The 24470-nt window shown below is 43.1% G+C and overlaps 1 protein-coding gene across 1 annotated transcript in view; it reads left to right on the top strand.

Moving 5' to 3' along the window:
- The first annotated feature begins 5988 nt into the window (after positions 1-5988).
- The window catches only part of tmem116 (transmembrane protein 116), a 44164-nt gene continuing 25682 nt past the window's right edge, over positions 5989-24470 (top strand). The window contains exons 1-4 of the mRNA XM_043715552.2: positions 5989-6136; positions 13941-13987; positions 18605-18668; positions 20062-20193. Of these exons, the coding sequence (XP_043571487.2) occupies positions 6062-6136; positions 13941-13987; positions 18605-18668; positions 20062-20193 (318 nt within the window). The 5' untranslated portion in view covers positions 5989-6061. The remainder of the gene's footprint in view (positions 6137-13940; positions 13988-18604; positions 18669-20061; positions 20194-24470) is intronic.

The following is a 24470-nucleotide window of genomic DNA, read 5'->3' as shown; positions in this document are numbered from 1 at the left end:
CATTGCCATTTTGAGTTTATTCGCAGCATTTGAGATTAAGTTATTGACACTGTCCTAGACATTAAGAAAACATCGAAGAATAAGCAACCCAATACCAAGTCTTGCAAGAATCCATTCATCAAACCCAAAATTCAGAATTTTCTTATCCACATGGATTCTTTTTTATTTGTTAATGGGATGTGGGCATCACTGGCTGGGCCAGACTTTATTGCCCAGGCAAAGGAGTTGGTAAGCTGCCATCTTGAACTGCTGCAGTGCTTGACACTGTAGGGAAACCATACGACTGTTAGGACAGAAGTTTCAGGATTTTTGCCTGGCAATAGCGAGGGATCAGTGATGTATTTCCAAGTCTGGTGTGTGGATTAGATGGGAACGTGCGGGTAGTGGTGTTTCCATTTATCCCTGTCCTTCTTGGTCGTAGAAGTTATGGGTTTGTCTAAAGAGCCTTGGTGAATCATTGCAGTGCATCCTGCATATGGTACACTTTGTGACCTCTGTGCATTGGTGGTGAAGGGAATGAATGTTAAAGGAGGTAGATAGGTTCCAAACAAGCAGGCTGCTTTTTTCCTGGATGGTATACCATATCGTGTTAGAGCTGCATCCATCCAACCAAGTGGAGAGTATTCCATCACAGTCATGCTTGTGCCTTGTAGATGGTGATCAGGCATTGGTGGTCAGGAAGTGACTTACTTACTGCAGGATTCCTAGCCTGTGATTGGCTATTGTAGCCACATTATTTAAATGGTTAATAAGTTCAATTTCTGGGTCAATGGTAATTCCCAGGATGTTGATAGTGGGAGCATTCAACAATGGTAATGCCATCAAATGTGAAGGTCAGATTGTGATTAGCCCAAGTCAGTTATCAGCCCAAGTCAGAATGTTGTTCAAATCTTGCTGCGTAAGAGCATATAAGGTATCACAAATACTTCTGAAAACTTTGCAATCATCAACAAATGTCTTCACTTCTGAACTTATGAGGCAACATCATTGATGAAATAGCTGAAAATGTTCAGTCTAGGACACTACTAAGAGAAACTCTTGCAGTGATATTCTGGGACTGAGGGGATTTACCACCAACAAACACAATCACTTTTCCTTGTGCTTGGTGTGACTCCAAGTAGTGGAGAGTTTTCTTCCTGATGTCAATTTACTCCAAGATTGCAAGGGCTACTTGATACCATACTTGGTAAAATGTTTCCTTGATTTCAAGAGCCTTCAGTCTCACCTCAACTCTGGAGTTCATCTATTGTTTGGACCATGTAGTGAGGTCAAGAGTGAATGGCCCTAGCAAAACCCAAACTGGGTGTCAGTGAGCAGGTTGTTTCTCATTAAATGCTGCTGAATAGCATGTTGATGACACGTTCCATCTCTTTGCTGATGATCAAGTATAGACTGATTGAGATTGGCCATTTTGGATTTGTTCTGCTTTTCATGAACAAGATGTCTCTGGAAAGTTTTCCACATTATCAGGTAGATTCTTACCCTCTCATGATTTCGTCCCATCTCAAGATACTACCAGTACCATCATGTGGAACAAATTTCTGAACAAGTTTCTATAGGACACTGTGTCAACAGCATTGCTAAAATCCAAGTATGCCTCATACACATCCTCACAAACTTGCTTTCATTTTAAAGCCTATTAAATTGCTTTGTCATGGATTTCCCATTTAGGCAATTAAATGATATTATTTTAAGCATTCATTATTATGCCCTTGATTTAAAAATTTTTTCTCTCATTCTGACATGCAACTAATTGACCTTTGGCAAAATGGAAAACTGCAGATGTTAGAAATTTTGACATAAAAGTAGACAGTGCTGGAGATAGGGGAAAGTGAGGACTACAGATGCTGGAGATCAGAGTTGAGAGTGTGGTGCTGGAAAAGCATAGCAGGTCAGGCAGCATCCGAGGAGCAGGAGAATCGTGAAGGGATTTTGCTTTTCCAGCACCATACTCTCAAGTGCTGGAGATACTCAGCAGGTCTGGTAACAACTATAGAGAGAGAAAAATGTATGAAACAATAGCTCTGTTTCTCTCTGCACAGAGTATTTCTAACATTTTATGATCTTTAATTAACCAAATTCTAAACCTCAACACAAACACAATTCATCCTGCGTGCTCACTACAAGGAAAAGTGAAACTATTCTAATATGAGAAATATCCTTTATTAATTCCAAGCTTAAACAGTCAAGTATTATTATTGTCTAATTGACATGCATTATCATCTATCAATTTCACTTCCATTTAGATCAGGAAATAATAGCAGGAAATAAATATCTTCTATTTATTAGCACCTTTTTACAACCTTAGACTATCCCAAAATATTTTACAGGCACCTTGAAATGTTGTCACTATTGAAATTTAGAAAACATTGTAAATGTATTTAGTTAGTCAAACTCAATTGGGGCAGCAGTATGAATTCTACAGTCACAAGCGGTCCAGTGGGCTCCTAACGTGCTGTAAGATTATATTGCCTTTATCCAAAATTCCCTTTGCACAGGGAGAATCAGTGTCTGGGAAATCAGATAAATACTCCAAACTAATTACTTAACTGGTAACCCTTTCCAGAAAGGTTTCTAACGTGGATGCTCAACAGTGTCAGCAAGCACAGCCTTACAAATGAGGATGAGAATAGGATCAGGTTGTGATGAACATTATGATAGAATAGCCAGTTCCACTGAGCTACCAGAAAGAGACTTTAACCAACATGGATAACATCTTGATGAGAGGAAAGGACAAAAATTAAAAACAACATTCCATCAATGGTCAACACCATTTTCTACCGTGCAATTTATATTTTTCCAGCATTAACACTGAGGTTAGACTTCAGGTTTTAACTGCTGCTCCCATTTTCATCTCCTATATTTATAATATGTTCTTTAATTTCTTGCTAGATTGCTCTCATATTCTATTTTCTCCTTCTTTTAAATATTTTCCTGGTAATGCTTTGCTGATTTTAAATTTTATCATCAGACTTGCTTTGTTCTTGACAATATTGTTAGCCTCTTCTTTCAATCTAACACTATCTTTATTTACTCTCGTTGAACCATTTTCCAGTGGAGTTTTCATTTCTTAAGGGAATGTATAATCATAGGGAACTATGAATTATTTTGTTAGAAGTTTGTCATTGCTTATTAAACACTATATCATGCAATCCATTTGCCAGTCTACCTAGCTCATTCACCTTTCGTATGTCCATAAATGGCTTTGTTTCAATTTAAGATCCTAATTACTGACTTAACCACATAATTCACAAATGTAATATGAAATTCTTATATCACTCAAACCCACAGGTTACTGTAATGTAATTTACTAATTAATCCTGTATGATTGCACAATACCAGATTGCACAATACTAGGATATAAATACATTGGAGACAGTTCAGCAGAGGTTTACTAGATTGATGTGAGCAGATTGTCTTGTGGGAAAAATGTCAAACAGACTGGACTTGTTTTCTCTGGAGTTCAGAAAGGTGAGTGGCAACTTGATCAAAGATCCTGAACAATCTTGACAAGTTGGATGTGAAATTATGTTTCCACTTATGGGTGAGTCCAGAACTAGGGGGCACTATTTTCGAGGCAAAAGTGAGGACTGCAGATGCTGGAAATCAGAGTTTAGATCAGAGTGGTGCTGGAAAAGCACAGCAGGGCAGGCAGCATCCAAGGAGCAGGAAAATCGACGTTTCGAGCAAAAGCCCTTTATCAGGAATATAGGCAGAAAGTCTCCAGGGTGGAGAGATAAATGGAGTGAGGGGCTGGAGAGAAGGGAGCAAAGAGAACAATAGGTGAATGGGGGTGGGGATGGAGGTGATAGGTCAGAGGGGAGGGAAGGGAGATTGGCAGGTAGGACAGGTCATGAGGACAGTGCTGAGCTGGAAGGTTGGAACTGAGGTAAGGTGGGGGAAGGGGAAATGAGGAAACTGTTGAAGTCCACATTGATGCCCTTGGATTGAAGTGTTCCAAGGCGGGTGTCCCGGAGATGTTCCCTAAAGCGCTCTGCGAGGAGGCATCCAATCTCCCCAACGTAGAGGAGACCGCATCGGGAGCAAACGGATACAATAAATGATATTGGTGGATGTGCAGGTGAAACTTTGATGGATATCATCCAAGGCCCCAAAGGAGCCTTCCACATTCATCAAAGTTTCACCTGCATATCCACCAATGTCATTTATTGTATCAGTTGCTCCCGATGCAGTCTCCTCTACATTGGGGAGACTGGGTGCCTTCTCGCAGAGCATTTCAGGGAACATCTCCGGGACACCCACACCAATCAACCCCACCGCCCTGTGGCCCAACATTTCAACTCCCCCTCCCACTCTGCCAAGGACATGAAGGTCCTGGGCCTCCTCCACTGCCGCTCCCTCACCACCCGACGCCTGCAGGAAGAACGCCTTATCTTCCACCTCGGAAGTACTGGGGAGGATAGAGTTGATTAATGCCATGACCAGCCTTTCAAAGCACTTCATGACCACCGAAGTTAGGGCCACTGGACGGTAGTCATTGAGACATGCTGCATGAGCCTTCTTAGGCACAGGGATGATGCTGGCCCTCTTGAAGCAGGCAGGGACAGTGGCCTGCTGCAGGGAGAGGTTGAAGATGTCTGAGAAGATCTCTGCCAGTTAATCTGTGCATGCTCTGAGTGCACGGCCTGGTACTCCGTCTGGTCCCATCGCTTTCCTTGGATTCACATGAAGGAAAATTGATCTGACCTCTGATGCAGTGACTGTTGGGATAGGTTCGTCAGGACTTGTTGGAATAGCTGTTAACTCTCCACTGAAATTCTGCTCAACGCGAGTATAGAAGGCGTTTGAGACGATCTGGGAGGGATGTGTCATCATCTGCCATCTTGCACTGTCTCTTTTTAGAACCTGTGATGTCATTCAGTCCTAGCCATAGTCGTTGGGTGTCTGTCTGGGTCTCTAGTTTGGATCGGTATTGGTTCTTGGCTGTCTTGATGGCTCTGCGAAGATAATACTTGGATGCCTTATATTTGAGTGGGTCTCCTGATCTGAAGGCCTCACACCTGGTTTTTAGCAGGTTCTGTATGTTCTGATACATCCAGGGTTTCCTGTTGGAGAACACCCGGATTAACCTCCTCAGTATGCAGTCCTCCACACATTTGCTGATAAAGTCTATGATGGTGGTAGCGTACTCATCCAAGATACCTACGGACTGTTTGAACAAGGCCCAGCTGATTCCAGACAGCACTGGAGTTGATCCTCTGCCTCCTCCGACCAACACTGGACCTGTATCTGCGATGGGGTGTCCTGCTTTTGCGTTTAAGCCGGGAGAAGAAACATGGCATTGTGGTCAGAGTTGCCCAAATGAGGGTGGGGGATGGAGTGGTAGGCGTCTTTCATAATGGTGTAGCAGTGGTCTAAAATGTTCGGACCCCTAATTGGGCAGGTAATGTTCTGGTGGTAATTGGGCAACACCTTCCTTAGATTGGCTTGATTGAAGTCGTCAGTTACAATAAACAGGGCCTCAAGGTGTTCTGTCTCCAGGGTGTTATTGGTGGAGTACAGCACATCCAGAGCTTCCCCAACCTTTGTGTGTGGCGGTATGTTCGCAGTAGTTAGTATAGCAGCGGTAAATTCCTGTGGTAGATAGAACGGGGGACATTTGATGGTGAGGAATTCAAGGTTTGGGGAGCAATAGCTGCCCAGGGTTGCAATGTCTGTGCACCACAAGTTTTCCTCTAATATTGCTCCAGTATCAGATGTTGAGATTGGTGTTAAACCCACGTGGGGTGTCAGCTAAGGTGTACATGACGCCGGTACACACCTGCCCTGCCCCTCCTCAATCCACTCCACGGCCCACAGCCCTTCAGATAAAGAAACGGCAGTGCCAGTATTCAGCCTCGAGGAGACAGGAAGGGAGGGCTGTATCTCACTGTGCGTGGGACTGGAAACTCTGACACACCCACACGTGCTGCTGGGTTTACTGCTGCATTAGCCAGACAGGAACTGCCGTCAGACAATAGAATAAGAACCAGTTGACAAACAAAAGGCAGAGAAAAGTGATTTATGTGAAATAATCCGGGATTAGAGAGAAGAACCTACAATGGAACATTTAACGGCGGCGATGGAGAGAAGTTATTGGGGATTCAGAAATAATACAGAGGATCACTCGGCTGAAGTGAGATGGAATGTTTTTTTTAATCCTCCACCCATACATTGTATTTATTACATAACGGTCTTTTATGTCAGAGAAATGCAGCAATTAACTGGAGTAGTCATTCCAGGTCAGTGTTCTGGGCTGCTTATCTTCAGAGAGCGTGTTTAGTGCGAGTCAGCGCTAACTCTACGCTCCCGGGAGTTATTTTGTGCTGGTTTGACCACAATTGCAGGAACAAGGGCAGATTTCTCGACAGATTACTGTATCCCGCTGTTGTGGGTCTTGGGCACTTTGGTGTCCGTTCAGGGACTGACTCCCCTGGGAGGACTTGAAAAGGAAAGGGATATTTATGAGCAGAGAGGGAATGGAAGTTGAGGAATTTGTCAGTAATCTGTGCTGATTTGTGTCAACCGCATCCTTGACCAAGACATTTCCCGTTTAAGGTATCTGGACAAAAACCGAAAGAACTGCGGATGCCGTAAACCCGAAACAAAAACTGAAGTTGCCGGAAAATCTCAACAGGTCTAGCAGCATCTGCGCAGAGTTAACATTTCGGGACCCTATAATTTCACGGATGCTGCCAGACATGCTGAGATTCTCCAGTTAAAAATCACACGACACCAGGTTATAGTCCAACAGGTTTAATTAGAAGCACGAGCTTTCTCCAGCAACTTTTGTTTTTGTTCAAGGCATCCGGATGTTTGTTCAGAAAGTAAACAGTGTAGAGAGAGTTTATTAACTGGATACACGGGCTTTGGGATGGAGGGAGTGGGTGGGGTGTTATCTCCACACAACCCCAAGTTAATGCAAAAGGAAACAGCACATTGACACCACCCGTAATAACTGCATTAATATGGGGTCATACTTGTTACACCGAGAATCGGCATTGAAACATTTACATTAATTCGAAAAGTTATAAAGTACCGGAATGAATTCTAAAGATCGTGCGAGGTCTGTAAGTGTGGATTTGAATATTATTTTATTTATTTCACTCTCTGTTGATGGAGTCTTAACCAGTTCGAAACCGGCTGTCAAGTTTTCTCGCCCACTCAGAAATCCATTACATTACAAAAAATAGCACAATGAATAGTGTGAGGTCAGTAACTTAGAAGCGCCAAAGCATTTCCAATGAGAATCTAACCATTGCCCCTCAATGTTCAATGGCATTATCATCGTTGAATTCCCCCCCCCCCCTCCCGTCACCATCAAGGGGCGGTGATTAGGATGTTTCTTATTGGAGATGGTCATTGCCTGGCATTTGTGTGGCTCGAATGTTACTTGCCAATTTTAATTTAAAAAAACGATATATTCAACCCAAACTTTGGGTTTGCTACATAGATGACACTTCTGTCATCACTAAACAAAACAAATTAAAAGAAACCTTCAAGACCATCAATAATACCCTTACTGGCATAAAATTCAGTAAAGAGGAGGAAAACAACAGCAAACTGCCATTCTCAGATGTCACAGTAGAGCGAACAGCCAATGGGGAACTTCAAACCAGCGTCTACAGGAAAACAACACATACAGACGAAATATTGAACTACAGAAGCAATCACCTCAACATCCACAAAGGAAGCTGCATCAGAACATTATTCCAACGAGCCACCACACACTGCAGCACAGAGGAACTACGCAGAGCAGAGGAAAATCACCTATTCAAAAAGTGTATCCAAAAAGAACCGGGACCCAATGAACACAGTCCGCCGATTTCTGAGCAACAAACACAAACAAGCAAACCCAAACAAAACATGTCCAGAAACCCTAGCCATTCTCCCCTATATCAAAGACATCTCGGAAATGACTGCCAGACTACTCAGACCCCTTGGCATCATGGTAGCCCACAAACCCACCAACACACTAAAACAGCAGCTAATAAACTTGAAAGGCCATATACAGACAACAAGCAAAACTAATGTCGTTAACAAAATACTGTGCAGGACTGTAACAAACACTACATTGGACAAACAGGCAGAAAACTAGCCACCAGGATACATGAACATCCACAAGCCACAAAACGACATGACCCACTCTCACTTGTATTCTTACATACAGATAAGGAAGGACACCACTTCGACTGGGACAACACATCTATCCTAGGACAAGCCAGAGACATGTATGAGAATTCCTAGAAGCATGGCATTCCAACCAGAACTCTATCAATAAACACATTGACTTGGACCCAATTTACCACCCCTGAGAAAAATAACCAGAAATGGCATCACCACAGGAAATGACTTCGCCACAGGAAATGACATTACTGACCCATAGAAACCCAAACATATAAATAGAAAGCAGCAATCATCAGCAGTGCTTCATCCGGAGGCTCACTGAAGATGTTTAAATGTTTTAGTAGGGTCAGAGGTGGGGGTAAAAGAGGGAGAGGTGTGGCATTGCTTGTCAAAGATAGTATTACAGCTGTGGAAAGGACGATGGATGAAGACTTGCCATCTGAGGTAGTTTGGGCTGAGGTTAGGAATAGGAAAGGTGAGCTCACCCTGTCAGGAGTTTTTTACAGGCCTCCTAATAGTCCTAGAAATGTAGAAGAAAGGATTGCGAGGATGATTCAAGAGGAGAGTGAAAGTAATAGGGTGGTTATGGGGGACTTTAACTTTCCTGATATTGATTGGGAAAGCTATTGCTCAAGTTCGTTAGATGGGTCGGTGTTTGTCCAATGTGTGCAGGAGGGTTTCCTGACACAAAATGTAGTTAGGCCAACAAGAGGTGAGGCCATACTGGATTTGGTTCTGGGTAACGAACCAGGCCAGGTGTTAGAATTAGAGGTAGGTGAGCACTTTGGGGACAGTGACCACAATTCGGTGACTTTTACTCTAGTGATGGAGAGGGATAAGTGTGCACTACAGGGCAAGAGTTATAGCTGGGGGCAGGGACATTATGATGCAGTGAGGCATGACTTAGGATGTGTGGCTTGGAAAAGTAAGCTTCAAGGCAAGGGTGTAATTGATATGTGGAGCTTGTTCAAGGAGCAACTATTGAGTGTCCTTGATAAGTATGTACCCGTCAGGCAGGGAGGAAAGGGTCGTGTGAGGGAGCCGTGGTTTAATAAGGAATTGGAATCCCTTGTTAAATGGAAGAGGGCGGCCTATGTAAAGATGAGGCGTGAAGGTTCAATTGGGGCGATTGAGAGTTATAAGGTAGCCAGGAAGGACCTGAAGAGAGAGCTAAGAGCAGCAAGGAGGGGACATGAAAGGTCCTTAGTTGGTAGGATTAGGGAAAACCCTAAGGCTTTCTATAGGTATGTCAGGAATAAAAGAATGACTAGGGTAGGAATAGGTCCAGTCAAGGATAGTAGTGGGAAGTTGCGTGTGGAGGCTGAAGAGATTGGGGAGACACTGAATGAATACTTTTCATCAGTATTCAATCAGGAACAGGACATTGTTGTCAATGTGAATACTGAGTCACAATTAAGTAGAATGGATGGCTTTGAGGTATGTAGAGAAGAGGTGTTGGAAATTCTGGAAAGGGTGAAAATAGATAAGTCCCCTGGGCCTGATGGCATTTATCCTAGGATTCTCTGGGAAGCAAGGGAGGAGATTGCAGAGCCATTGGCCTTGATTTTTCTGTCCTCGTTGTCTACAGGAGTAGTGCCAGAAGACTGGAGGCTAGCAAATGTGGTTCCCTTGTTCAAGAAGGGGAGTAGGGATAACCCTAGTAACTATAGGCCGGTGAGTCTCACTTCTATTGTGGGCAAAATCTTAGAGAGAATTGTAAGGGATAGGATTTATGAACATCTGGATAGGAATAATGTGATCAAGGATAGTCAGCATAGTTTTGTGAAGGGCAGGTCGTGCCTCACAAACCTTATTGAATTCTTTGAGAAGGTGACTAAGGAGGTGGACGAGGGGAAAGCGGTAGATGTGGTGTATATGGATTTTAGTAAGGCGTTTGATAAGGTTCCCCATGGTAGGCTACTGCAAAAAATACGGAGATATGGCATTGAGGGTGAGTTGGAGGTTTGGATTAGGATTTGGCTGGCCGGAAGAAGACAGAGGGTAGTAGTTGATGGCAAAGGTTCATCTTGGAGTGCCGTCACTAGTGGTGTTCCGCAAGGAACTGTTTTGGGACCATTGCTGTTTGTCATTTTTATAAATGACCTGGAGGAGGGGTTAGAAGGTTGGGTGAACAAGTTTGCGGATGATACGAAAGTCGGAGGAGTTGTAGACAGTGAGGAAGGACGTGGCAGGTTACAGCGGGATATAGATAAGCTGCAGAACTGGGCAGAAAGGTGGCAAATGGAGTTCAATGTAGCTAAGTGTGAGGTGATTCACTTTGGTAAGAGTAACAAAAAGATGGAGTACTGGGCTAATGGTCGGATACTTGGTAGTGTGGATGAGCAAAGGGATCTTGGTGTCCATGTACACAGATCTTTGAAAGTTGCCACCCAGATAAATAGTGCGGTGAAGAAGGCATATGGCGTACTGGCTTTTATTGGTAGAGGAATTGAGTTCCGGAGTACTGAGGTCATGTTGCAGTTGTATAAGACTCTGGTGCGGCCACATCTGGAGTATTGTGTGCAGTTTTGGTCGCCATACTATAGGAAGGATGTGGAGGCACTGGAACGGGTGCAGAGGGGGTTTACCAGGATGTTGCCTGGTATGGTAGAAAGATCGTATGAGGAAAGGCTGAGGCACTTGGGGTTGTTTTCATTGGAAAAAAGAAGGTTTAGGTGTGACTTGATAGAGGTGTACTAGATGATTAGGGGTTTAGATAGGGTCGAGAGTGAGAATCTTTTTCCACGTATGGAGTCAGCTATTACAAGGGGGCATAGCTTTAAATTAAGGGGGGGTAGGTATAGGACAGATGTAGGTTCTTTACTCAGCGAGTCGTGAGTTCATGGAATGCCCTGCCAGTGGTGGACTCTCCCTCATTATGGGCATTTAAGCGGGCATTGGATAGGCATATGGAGGATAGTGGGCTAGTGTAGGTTAGGTGGGCTTGGATCGGCACAACATCGAGGGCCGAAGGGCGCTGTATTCTTCTATGTTCTATGTTCTATGTTACTTAGTATGGTGATGAAACGTCTGAAAATGAACCTTCCAGCTCAGCGAGCAAACCTACATCCAGAACCTCAACCTGAGCTACAAATCTTCTCAAAACTTGCTAATCTGGATATTGTCTAGATCTTGTTACATTTAAGCATGGACTGCTTCAGGGTCTGAGGAGTTGCTAACGGTGCTGAACACTGTGTAATCATTGGTGAATATCCCCACTTCTGACCTTATGATGAAGGGAAAGCCATTGATAAAGCAGCTGAAGATGATTAGGCTGAGGACACTACCCTGAGGAACTCCCTCAGAGAGATATCCTGGAGCTGAGATGACTGACCTCCAACAACTACAACCATCTTCCTATGTGCCAAGTATGACTTCAATCATTGGAGAGTTTACCTCCAAGATCCATTGATTCCAGTTTTCCTAGGGCTCCTTGATGTCACACTCAGTCAAGGACTGTTGCTCTCACCTCACCTCTGGAATTCAGCTCATTTGTCCATGTTTGGTTCAAGGCTTGAATGTTACTTGCCAGTTTTCAGTACAAGCCTGGATATTCAACCCAAACTTTGGGTCTGCTACATGGATGACACTTTTGTCATCACTAAACAAAACAAATTAGAGGAAACCTTCAAGACCATCAATAATGTCCTTATTGACATAAAATTCAGTAAAGAGGAGGAAAACAACAACAAACTGTCATTCCTAGCTGTCACAGTAGAGTGAACAGCCAATGGGGAACTTCAAACCAGAGTCTACAGGAAAACAACACATACGGACCAAATATTGAACTACGGAAGCAATCATCCCAACACCCACAAATGAAGCTGAATCAGAAAATTATTCCAATGAGCCACCACACATTGCAGCACAGAGGAACTACGCAGAGCAGAGGAAAATCACCTATACAGTGTATTCAAAAAGAATAGGTTGTCCTAGGATTGATGTGTTGTACCAGTCAAAGTGGTGTCCTTCCTTATCTGTATGTAAGGATACTAGTGAGAGTGGGTCATGTCATTTTGTGGCTAATTGATGTTCATGTATCATGGTGGCTAGTTTTCTGCCTGTAGTCCAATGTAGTGTTTGTTACAGTCCTTGCACAGTATTTTGTAATGACGTCCTAAGCCGAGTAGCCCTGGCAGAACCCAAACTGGGTATCACTGAGCAGGTTATTGCTCAGCAGATGTTGATTGATGGCACAAATGATGACACTTTCCACCACATTACTGATGATTGAGAGTATACTGATGGGGTGGTAATTGGCTGGGATTGGATTTATCCTGCTTTTTAGATACATGATGTAAGTGGACGATTTTCCATATTGTCGGATAGATGCCACACTCAGTGCTTCCACTAAGTGTTGTTCAATATGGAGGAGTTTAATTCACATAAATGCGAGGTGCTGCATTTTGGGAAAGCAAATCTTAGCAGGACTTATACACTTAATGGTAAGGCCCAAGGGAGTGTTGCTGAACAAAGAGACCTTGGAGTGCAGGTTCGTAGCTCCTTGAAAGTGGAGTCGCAGGTAGATGGGATAGTGAAGGCGGCATTTGGAATGCTTTCCTTTATTGGTCAGAGTATTGAGTACAGGAGTTGGGAGGTCATGTTGTGGCTGTACAGGACATTGGTTAGGCCAGAGTTGGAATATTGCGTGCAATTCTGGTCTCCTTCCTATCGGAAAGATGTTGTGAAACTTGAAAGAGTTCAGAAAAGATTTACAAGGACGTTGCCAGGTTTGGAGAATTTGAGCTATAGGGAGAGGCTGAACAGGCTGGGGCTGTTTTCCGTGGAGCGTTAGAGGCTGAGGGGTGACCTTATAGAGGTTTACAAAATTATGAGGGGCATGGATAGGGTAAATAGGCAAAATCTTTTCCCTGGGGCCTGGGAGTCCAGAACTAGAGGGCATAGGTTTAGGGTGAGAGGGAAAAGATATAAAAGAGACCTAAGGGGCAACTTTTTCTCACAGAGGGTGGTACGGGTATGGAATGAGCTGCCAGAGGAAGTGGTGGAGGCTGGTAAAATTGCAACATTTTAGAGGCATTGGATGGGTATATGAATAGGAAGTTTGGAGGGATATGGGCCGGGTGCTGGCAGGTGGGACTAGATTGGGTTGGGATATCTGGTCGGCATGGATGAATTGGACCGAAGGGTCTGTTTCCATGCTGTACATGATTCTATGAGTATTGATTCATCAGCTGAGAGAGCATGGTATGTGGTAAACAGCACTCTTTGCTGAAGAAATCATCAAATCCATGTAAAAAATGTTGGTTTATAGCACAACTGGTGGGAAACAATATTTTGGAAAGACTGGTGTCTAGCATAACCAGTGACTTTAGAGGATTTACGTTTTTTAAAATTAGTTACTTGACAGTCGGATGTGGTAGATATTTTGACCCAATGCCGAATTGTGTTGCTGCTTAACATCCCTATAAAAGAGATTGTGTTTCTTTATGGGAGTTTGACCAAGTAATTTGGCCTGCTTTCCAAGTACTGCTGTCATAGTTTGTTTGATTAGTCTCCTGTGAAATGCCTTGGGAAGGGTTTTTATTATGCTAAAGGAACTATCTATATTCAAGTTTTTGTTGTTGACTGCCTTTTCTCAACATCTTGCAATCTGGGACAAAAAGCAATTTGGGTTAATTTAAAAGAATAAGTTGATGAGTGAGTTGCAGTTTAATGAACTATGACAGATCGTGAGCAACACTTTGAAATCTTCATCCAATATATTGAGTAAATTAGTTTGAGAAATTGAATGGAATGTTCTCTTTGTGCTTGTCTGTTGAATCATTGTAAATTGTGTTTCTGTTCCTTCACAGTTCTATGTGGCACTGCGGTGGATACAGTTTGTTATGGTGGTTTTGAGGTTGGTTTTTAAAAATAGTTTTTAACATTTTTACCCATCCAATCTTCTCCTCTCTTTCACGATAAGGTGTGATTTCTTTCCAGGTTTCTCTTCCACACAATAGCAATCTCTCACTTAACACTGTAAAAACAAGGATTTGGAGATGCCGGTCTTGGACTGGGGTGTACAAAGTTAAAAATCACACAACACCAGGTTATAGTCCAACAGGTTTAATCGGAAGCACACTACCTTTCGGAGCGAAGCTCCTGATGATTAGTCTCCTGTGAAATGCCTTGGGAAGGGTTTTTATTATGCTAAAGGTACTATCTATATTCAAGTTTTTGTTGTTGACTGCCTTTTCTCAGCATCTTGCAATCTGGGACAAAAAGCAATTTGGGTTAATTTAAAAGAATAAGTTGATGAGTGAGTTGCAGTTTAATGAAGTATGACAGAATCGTGATCAGGCTATCACCTGATGAAAGAGCGTCGCTCCGAAAGCAAGTATGCTTCCGATTAAACCTGTTGGACTATGTCAGGGCAGTGAGACTGGCTGAGTTCTTCTGCCATGGACATGATGAGACAAATGGCCACTTTATGTCTCTGGACAATTTGTAGACTATTCACCTCTAGAGAGCACTGAAAAGTGTTCAGAATATGGAATGTGGAAAATGCTTTCAGGATCAGTTCCTGCGGATTGGAGGGTGGCTAATGTTGTACCACTTTTTAAGAAAGGTGGGAGAGAGAAAGCAGGAAATTATAGACCAGTTAGTCTGACCTCAGTGGTGGGAAAGATGCTGGAGTCTATTATAAAGGATGAAATTACGACACATCTGGATAGTAGTAACAGGACAGGTCAGAGTTAGCATGGATTTATGAAGGGGAAATCATGCTTGACTAATCTTCTGGAATTTTTAGAGGATTTAACTCTGAAGATGGACGAGGGAGATCCAGTAGATGTAGTGTATCTGGACTTTCAGAAAGCTTTTGATAAAGTCTCACATAGGAGGTTAGTGAGCAAAATTAGGGCACATGGTATTGGGGGCAAAGTACTAACTTGGATTGAAAGTTGGTTGGCTGACAGGAAACAAAGAGTAATGATAAACAGCTCCATTTCGGAATGGCAGGCAGTGACCAGTGGGGTACCGCAGGGATCAGTGCTGGGACCGCAGCTTTTTACATTATATATTAATGATATAGAAGATTGTATTAGTAATAACATTAGCAAATGTGCTGATGATACTAAGCTGGATGGCAGGGTGAAATGTGAGGAGGATGTTAGGAGATTTCAGGGTGACCTGGACAGGTTAGGTGAGTGGCCACCTCCAAACAGACCCCACCACCAAGGATATATTTCCCTCCCCACCCCTATCAGCGTTCCGGAAAGACCACTCCTTCCGCGACTCCTTCGTCAGATCCACACCCCCACCAACCCAACCTCCACTCCCGGCACCTTCCCCTGCAACCGCAAGAAATGCTAAACTAGCCACACCTCCCCCCTCACTTCCCTCCAAGGCCCCAAGGGATCCTTCCATATCCGTCACAAATTCACCTGCACCTCCACACACATCATTTACTGCATCCGCTGCACCTAATGTGGCCTCCTATACATTGGGGAGACAGGCTGCCTACTTGCGGAACGCTTCAGAGAACACCTCTGGGACACCCATACCAACCAACCCAACCGCCCCGTGGCTGAACACCTTAACTCCCCCTCCCACTCCACCAAGGACATGCAGGTCCTTGGCCTCCTCCATCGCCAGACCATGGCCTGGAGGAAGAGCGCCTCATCTTCCGCCTAGGAACCCTCCAACCACAAGGGATGAATGCAGATTTCTCCAGCTTTCTCATTTCCCCTCCCCCCACCTTTTCTCAGTCCTAACCCTCAGACTCAGCACGGCCTTCTTGACCTGCAATCTTCTTCCCGACCTGTCCGCCCCCACCCCATCTCCGGCCTATCACCCTCACCTTAACCTCCTTCCACCTATTGTATTGCCAACGCCCCTCCCCCAAATCCCTCCTCCCTACCTTTTATCTTAGCCTGCTTGGCACACCCTCCTCATTCCTGAAGAAGGGCTTATGCCCAAAACGTCGATTCTCCTGTTCCTTTGATGCAGCCTGACCTGCTGCGCTTTTCCAGCAACACATTTTTAAGCTCTGTTCTTGTACACCAGTCAATAAAGGTAAGCATGCAGGTACAGCAGGTAGTGAAGAAGGCTAATAGCATGCTGGCCTTCATAACAAGAGGGATTGAGTATAGAAGCAAAGAGGTTCTTCTGCAGCTGTACAAGGCCCTGGTGAGATCGCACCTGGAGTATTGTGTGCAGTTCTGGTCTCCAATTTTGAGGAAAGACATTCTGGCTATTGAGGGAGTGCAGCGTAGGTTCACGAGGTCAATTCCTGGAATGGCGGGACTACCTTATGCTGAAAGACTGGAGCAACTGGGCTTGTATACCCTTGAGTTTAGAAGACTGAGAGGGGATCTGATTGAGACATATAAGGTTATTAAAGGATTGGATACTCAGGAGGCAGGAAACATGTTTCCGCTGATGGGTGAGTGCCGAACCAGAGGACACAGCTTAAAAATATGGGGTAGACCATTTAGGACAGAGATGAGGAGAAACTTCTTCACCCAGAGAGTGGTGGCTGTGTGGAATGCTCTGCCCCAAGGGGCAGTGGAGGCCCAGTCTCTGGATTCATTTAAGAAAGAGTTGGATAGAGCTCTCAAGGATAGTGGAATCAAGGGTTATGGAGATAAAGCAGGAACAGGATACTGATTAGGGATGATCAGCCATGATCATATTGAATGGTGGTGCAGGCTCGAAGGGTAGAATGGCCTACTCCTGCACCTATTGTCTATTGTCTATAACCTGGTGTTGTGTGATTTTTAACTTAAAAACCAGGAGATATTGATCTAAGGTCAATGATGAAAAAGAAAAGTGAAATGAGGATTTTTTTTTCTTTATTCAAATTGTGGTTAAGACCTGGAATGCATCACTTGAGAATGTGATAGAGGCAGATTAAAGTATGGCTTTCAAAACAACATTTGATAATTATTTGAAGAAAAATACAATATAGGGCTATGATGAAAAGTCAGGGCAGTGAGACTGGCTGAGTTCTTCTGCCATGGACATGATGAGACAAATGGCCACTTTATGTCTTTGGACAATCTGTAGACTATTCACCTCTAGAGAGCACTGAAAAGTGTTCAGAATATGGAATGTGGAAAATGCTTTTTCACTATTCCTAAACCATTGGCATTAAGATCAGACACAGTATTACAATTGCCGTGATGACCAGAAAGCATGGAAAAGTTATGATACGGAAAAAAACCAGTCAGTCCATTGTATCTAAGACTAGGTTAGGTTTTTACACAAATATGATCAAACCTGGATATTCCTGGTCTTTATCAGAATTTCATAATAGTCAGTGTTTTCTGACACTTAAACATTGGATGAAATTCCTAAATTAATGCTTTTTTGCTTTGAAGAATGTTGTACAGTGAATTACAGAATGGATCTACTTATTTTTCATTTTCTAATTACTTTTCTCTCTTTCAAGGAGGATCTTTGCTGTCTATAGTTCCATGGAAGACATGCATCCTTCATATCTTGCCCAAACAGCCACTATTCAACTATTACTTCTATTTAAGCATTAACAATACTGCATGTCTCATACTGGGAAGCAACTCAACCAAGTTTGACCTTACCTTGATGATTCAGACATTTCCAGTTGTCATCCCTAGATGCCAGTCACGAGCAATCAGCAGATATTCTGCCCAATAACTCGAGACAGCAACCCTCATCCCACCTCAGTGAGCATCAGTTAATTCAGGACAAATCAAGGAGGAAACTTTGTTTTACACGATGGAACTGTTCACTTGCTAACTTATCTGCATCATCAAGGGACGGGTACAGGAGGTTCTCATAGGGAAATTATTCTTTAATGTGTTCAGGCAATGTGAATGTTGCTGGCTAAGCAATTTCTAATTGCCAAGAAGGCTGGTAAGAGTCATTCACATTACTGTGGCTCTGAAGTTGCATAAAGACCAGAATGGATAAGGATATCAGATTTCATTGCCTAAAGGACATGAGTGAACCATATAAGCTTTTACAATAATGGTTATACATTTGTCATCTGGTGAGTTTTAATCCCAGATTTTTATTGAATTCAAATTTCACCATTTGCCATCGTGGGATTCAAACAAAAGTTCCAGAACCATAGTCTGAAATTCCAGATTACTAGTCCAAATTACCATGCCGCAGCCATCACTCAGCAAACATCCAGTGGTTCTTTTTAGAGATGAGGGACAGTGTGAATATATGTTTCTATAAATTTTGTCAAGTCAGAGTTTAGATGATCAAGGTTATAGCTTTGTTTGTGAATTGTATTTCCAATATTGCCAATCTTGTTTATATCTCTCTTTCTTCCTCTCACTGCCTTGTACAGTTTCACCATTGCTTTTTGGTTTTATACTATTGTAGATCCATTCTGTTCCTTTTTTTCCCACAATTAAGCTATCATGCTCTCTTCGCTTCTATCTATATTGTAAGGTGACCTCATTCCATGCCTCTTTCTCCATGGATTGATTTTTATGTTGTGTGTATGTTATCTCTCTCTCTCTCTCTCTCTCTCTCTCAGTATTGTCGGTTCAGGCTCCATCATTGGATATGCAGCATTGCAGCAGTTGGTGAGGCATGCAGAGGTAAGGGAGCATTTCAGATTTGCTCAAGTATATTCAATTCCTAAGTAGCTTGCCTATTGTATGGCAATGACAGCAAATTTTCTCTTGCAACCACTGTGCCACACAATTAGTCCTTTCCCAAAAGAGAGAAATCATTCTGGCATTATCCCAGGGGTAAAGGCCAGCCTGCAGCATCTGTCCGAAATAGCCATTGTTAGTCTATTCAAACAGGGTGGGTGTGTAAAAACCAAGCTAGATCATGCTCACAAAATGTGCACTTACGTTGGGGTCAGTAATAAGAATTAGGAGCAGTCTCCTATCTAGTATTCTAAATTTCTGACCCATAATTGTTTAGAAGTTGGAATGGTATTACCCAAATTCAGAACATCTAATATGACTAGTCTAGATTACTGTTTTACACTCATGAATAACTTTCACTCCTGACCTAACATTGGAATCTCCAACAGCTTCCATTCAACAATTCCAAATTTGAAATATATAACACTTTTTCAGGATGTCAAAGTTAGTAGCAATTTTGACTGTTTGAGCAGAGAGACTACCATTAGTTTTGGTGTCTTCATGTAATCTCTACTGTACGAATATTTGTTTTAATAATCCTTCTGTTAATTTTGTATTCAACAAAATGAGAAATATTTAATAACAGAAAGGAAGAAAAGAGAAAGACTTGCATTTAAATAGTGCCTCTCATGACCACTGGGTATCTTAAAGCACTTTACAGTTAAAAAAAACTTTGCAAATGCAGTAACTGTAATGCAGAAAATCCAGTGGCCAATCTGCACACTAAAATCTAACAGAATTATGTTCAATTTAACGAAACACAATAAAGACTAGACAACCTTTTTTTTCCTGATTTGACTGAGAGATACTAGGGCTGGAACATGAGAGATTCCTCCCCTACAGAAATAGTGGCACAGAATCGTTTACATCCACCTGAGTAAACAGGTAGGGCCACAGTTCAAAATCTCGTCTGAAAGACAACACCTCCAAGTAGTGCAGACTTGCCTCAGTGCTGTGCTGGTGTGTTAACCCTGACGGTTGTGCTCCGCCCACAACTTTGTGACCCAGAGGCAAAAGTGCCACCAATTGAGCCTCAGCAGGCAATGATGTTGGGCAATTTCTATGTCAGGTACCCAAATCAGTGTGCCAGTTATAAGGGAAAAGAATCAAAGCACACAGTTGGAAATTATGCCAGCAATGTCAAGAGAACCCTTATGTATTCTAACTCGCCAACTTTATCAGTGATTTGCAGAGTGATCAACTAACGCCTGCACTCAAAAAATCAGAGGGGTCAAAAAGAGCCTACCACATTAGAGGAGGATTTATCAAGAGCAGCTATTGTTTTGTTTTGATCAGCAAACTATGGGATGCTGATTCTGACTTCTTGGTTTTTCAGATTCGCCCGTTATTCTACCTGAGTTTGTCTGACCTGATGCTGGGTGTTTGTTGGCTGATTGGTGTTTTACTCTACAGGGGGTCTCTCAATGATGGGAGCATTACCTGCTACAACCTCCAAGTGATAGGACAGGTAAGCAGTCACAAGGATGCGAGAGGAGCGACAGAGAGTGATGTAGTGTATCCAAGGCTGAGGGAGATAGATTTTTGATCAGTAAGGGAATCAATGGTTATGGCGAAAAGACAGGAAAGCAAAGTTAAGGATTATCAGATCAGTCATGATCTCATTGAATCATAGAGCACTTTTGATGGGCTGAATGGCCAACCTTTACTTCTATGTCTTAAATGAGGGAAGAAGATTATGAAAGGGGTGTTGAAATTCCCCATAAAATGTGTCAGGGAGAATTTAAATCCCCATTAAAGAATTTTAATCATTTCATTTGTCATCCTTTTCTAATGTTCTTCAATTCCTTGCATATTTCCCCACTCCAGATTCTTTATGGAATTTTGTCCATAAGTCACTCTGTAGTACATTAATCAAGTTGCTGTTCTTGTGTAAACTTGAACAACTGAATGCCCACAGGATATATGACATGGAGGTGCCGGTGTTGGATTGGGGTGGGCAGAGTTAAAAATCACACAACACCAGGTTATAGTCCAACAGGTTTATGATGAATTACAAGTTTTCAGGGCTAGCTACCTGACAAAGGAGCAACGCTCCAAAAGCTTGTACTTCCAAATAAACCTGTTGGACTATAACCTGGTGTTGTGTGATTTTTTAACTTTGTCCACAGGATATATGACAGTCATTACATTTCAGCTCAGCCAAATCCATCCATCCCCAATGATCAAATTGACGATTCCCAATGAGAGTTGCTGCATAATGATCAGGAGGAAGAATTCCAGATGATGTTTCCCCCTCTGTTGCCATGTATTGATTGTACTGTCACACTGTGACCTCACTCTGTTATTAAGTAGAGATTGAGTGAGCTTCAACAGCTTCCGAAGGGATCAGTGAGATGTTGGTTCATAAGTGCACTTCCTTGCATTTTGTGGTCTTGATGACATCCTTCCAGATTGGAGAAAGTGAGGACTGCAGATGCTAGAGATTAGAGTCGAGAGTGTAGTGCTGAAAAAGCATAGTAGGTCAGGCAGCATCCGAGGAGCAGGAAAGTTGATGTTTCGGGCAAAAACCCTTCATCAGGAATGAGGCTGTGAGCTGAGGGGGTGGTGAGATAAATGGGATAAATCTCACTATCCCGTCAGCTCACAGCCTCATTCCTGATGAAGGGCTTTTACCCGAAATGTCAACTCTCCTGCTCCTTGGATGCTGCCTGACCTGCTGTACTTTTCCAGCACTACACTCTTATCCCTTAGTAGAAGGAGTATTGTACACCTCAAAGAATAAAAATCGTGGAAGATTGGGACTAACCTGGGAAATGTTCAGTACATCAGTTCTGCAAGCAAACAAACCTCCGTTTGTGGGCATTTGTTCTCCATAGAAAAATGTGTAAATAAAGTATAAATTAGAATGGAAGATGATTTGTACACTCATATATACAGTAATTAGGGACAGGAGTAGATGCCAATGTAAATCTCTCAGCAATGGATATTGGATTGAATCCCAGTTTTTTTTCTTTTTGGCACATATTATCACTGAAAGATTGGGTTTGGGATAATTACGTCCAACAAGAGTTAAAAACCTTCCTTTAACTTTTTCCCCCAGTTCGCACCCCTGTTTCCTGAAGCACCCATTAACCTTGAGGTATAGTTCACAGATACCAGCAATATTCCCAGAAATGCCAAGATCGGGTGTCAAATGGGTCAACTCTTTGAAACAGTGGGGCAAGGGATACGAGATGCTGTCACACCCAATGGGTAAATGCCTCTGGCCAAGTTGTTAATTGGAGCCCAAGTTGTTCCCAATCCAAGGGAGTGATTTGAAGAATCTCTTCTTGCTGAACTAACTCTTATAAATGCAATTGCCTTGAATGTACAGCACTGTCATAGGAGATCAGTCTCACAGGTCCTGGCTGGTGTTTCCACTCCATATTAGTGAGTACGGTGGGTTCTTTCTTGATTATATGTTTTTGGAGATATGTCTCTTGATTAAACTTAAAATATAAGCCATAGCTCTTAATTTAACTGGTAGGGTGTTGTGTAGAGGAATAAGACGGTGTTATTTTCTGGGTCTGTAGATTGTGAAGGAGCAAAAATGGCCTTTGCAGTGACATTTACTTCTTGTCAGATGTGGGAGTTTAAAGAGAGTTTAAGGGTTACTGCGGATTATATCTGCCATAAATGCTGTTGGATGCAAATCTTATCGGATCGAGTGGATTGGTTGGAGAGACAGATAGAAGCAATGAGGAATTTGCAACAGCAACAGTATGTGATGGATGGCAGTTATAGGAAGGGGGGAAAATCTCAGATACAGTCACATAGATGGGTTAACTCCAGGAAGGGTAAGAGAAGTAGGCACCCAGGGCAGGAGTCTTTTGTGGATATACCCATTTCAAACAGGTATGCTGTTTAGGAAAATGTAGGGGGTGATGGATTCTCAGGGGAACAAAGCACAAACAGCCAAGTTTCTGATATTGAGACTGGCTCTAATGCAACGAAGGGTACGTCGGCTTCAAAGAGGTCAATTGTGTTAGGGGATTCTGTAGTCCGAGGTATAGGCAGACGTTTCTGTTGCCAGCAGAGAAAAAGCAGAATGGTGTGTTGTTTCCCTGGTGCCAGGATCAAGGATGTCTCAGAGAGGGTGCAGAATGTTGTCACGGGGGAGAGGGGCCTGCAAGAGGTCATTGTCCACATTGGAACCAACAACATTGGAAGGGAAAAGGTTGAGATTCTGAAGGGTGATTACAGAGAGTTAGGCAGAAATTTAAAAAGGAGGTCCTCAAGGGTAGTAATATCTGGATTACTCCCAGTGCTACGAGCTAGTGAGGGCAGGAATAGGAGGATAGAGCAGATGAATGCATGGCTGAGGAGCTGGTGTATGGGAGAAGGATTCACATTTTTGGATCATTGGAATCTCTTTTGGGGTATAAGTGACCTGTACAAGAAGGACGGATTGCACCTAAATTGGAAGGGGACTAATATACTGGCAGGAAAATTTGCTATAACTGCTTGGGAGGATTTAAACTAGTAAGGTGGGGGGGAACCCAGGGAGATAGTGAGAGAAGAGATCATTCTGAGACTGGTGCAGTTCAGAACAGAAGTGAGTCAAACAGTCAGGGCAGGCTGGGACAAGGTAGGACTGATCAATTAAACTGCATTTATTTTAATGCAAGGGGCCTAACAGGGAAGGCAGATGACCTTAGGACATGGTTAGGAACATGGGACTGGGATATCATAGCAATTACAGAAACAGGGCTCAGGGATGGGCAGGACTGGCAGCTTAATGTTCCAGGATACAAATGCTACAGGAAGGATAGAAAGGGAGGCAAGAGAGGAGGGGGGTGGCGTTTTTGATAAGGAATAGCATTACAGCTGTGCTGAGGGAGGATATTCCTGGAAATACATCCAGGCAAGTTATTTGGGTGGAACTGAGAAATAAGAAAGGGATGATCACCTTACTGGGATTGTATTATAGACCCCCTATAGTCAGAGGGAAATTGAGGAACAAACTTGTAAGGAGATCTCAGTCAGCTGTAAGAATAATAGGGTCGTTATAGTAGGGGATTTTAATTTTCCAAACATCAACTGGGACTGCCATAGTGTTAAAGGTTTAGATGGAGAGGAATTTCTTAAGTGCGTACAAGACAATTTTCTGATTCAGTATGTGGATGTACCTACTAGAGAAGGTGCAAACCTTGACCTACTCTTGGGAAATAAGGCAGGGCAGGTGACTGAGGTGTCAGTGGGGGAGCACTTTGGGGCCAGCAACCATAATTCTATTCGTTTTAAAATCGTGATGGAAAAGGATACTCCAGATCTAAAAGTTGAAGTTCTAAGTTGGAGAAAGGCCAATTTTCACGGTATTAGGCAAGAACTGTGGGTGGCATGGTGGCACAGTGGTTAGCACTGCTGCCTTACAGCACCAGAGACCCGGGTTCAATTCCCGCCTCAGGCGACTGACTGTGTGCAGTTTGCACATTCTCCCCGTGTCTGCGTGGGTTTCCTCCCACAGACCAAAAATGTGCAGGTTAGGTGAATTGGCCACGCTAAATTGCCCGTAGTGTTAGGTGAAGGGATAAATGTAGGGGAATGGGTCTGGGTGGGTTGCGCTTCGGCGGGTCGGTGTCGGTATTGCTGAACAAAGAGACCTTGGAGTGCAGGTTCATAGCTCCTTGAAAGTGGAGTCGCAGGTAGATAGGATAGTGAAGAAGGCGTTTGGTATGCTTTCCTTTATTGGTCAGAGTATTGAGTATAGGAGTTGGGAAGTCATGTTGCGTCTGTACAAGACAT

The sequence above is a fragment of the Chiloscyllium plagiosum genome, unplaced genomic scaffold (assembly GCF_037043375.1).
Source record: "Chiloscyllium plagiosum isolate Xiang-an unplaced genomic scaffold, Cpla_swu_hap1 HiC_scaffold_24, whole genome shotgun sequence".
In the NCBI taxonomy this organism is placed as follows: domain Eukaryota; kingdom Metazoa; phylum Chordata; class Chondrichthyes; order Orectolobiformes; family Hemiscylliidae; genus Chiloscyllium; species Chiloscyllium plagiosum.
This window is presented reverse-complemented; position numbering and strand designations above follow the sequence as displayed.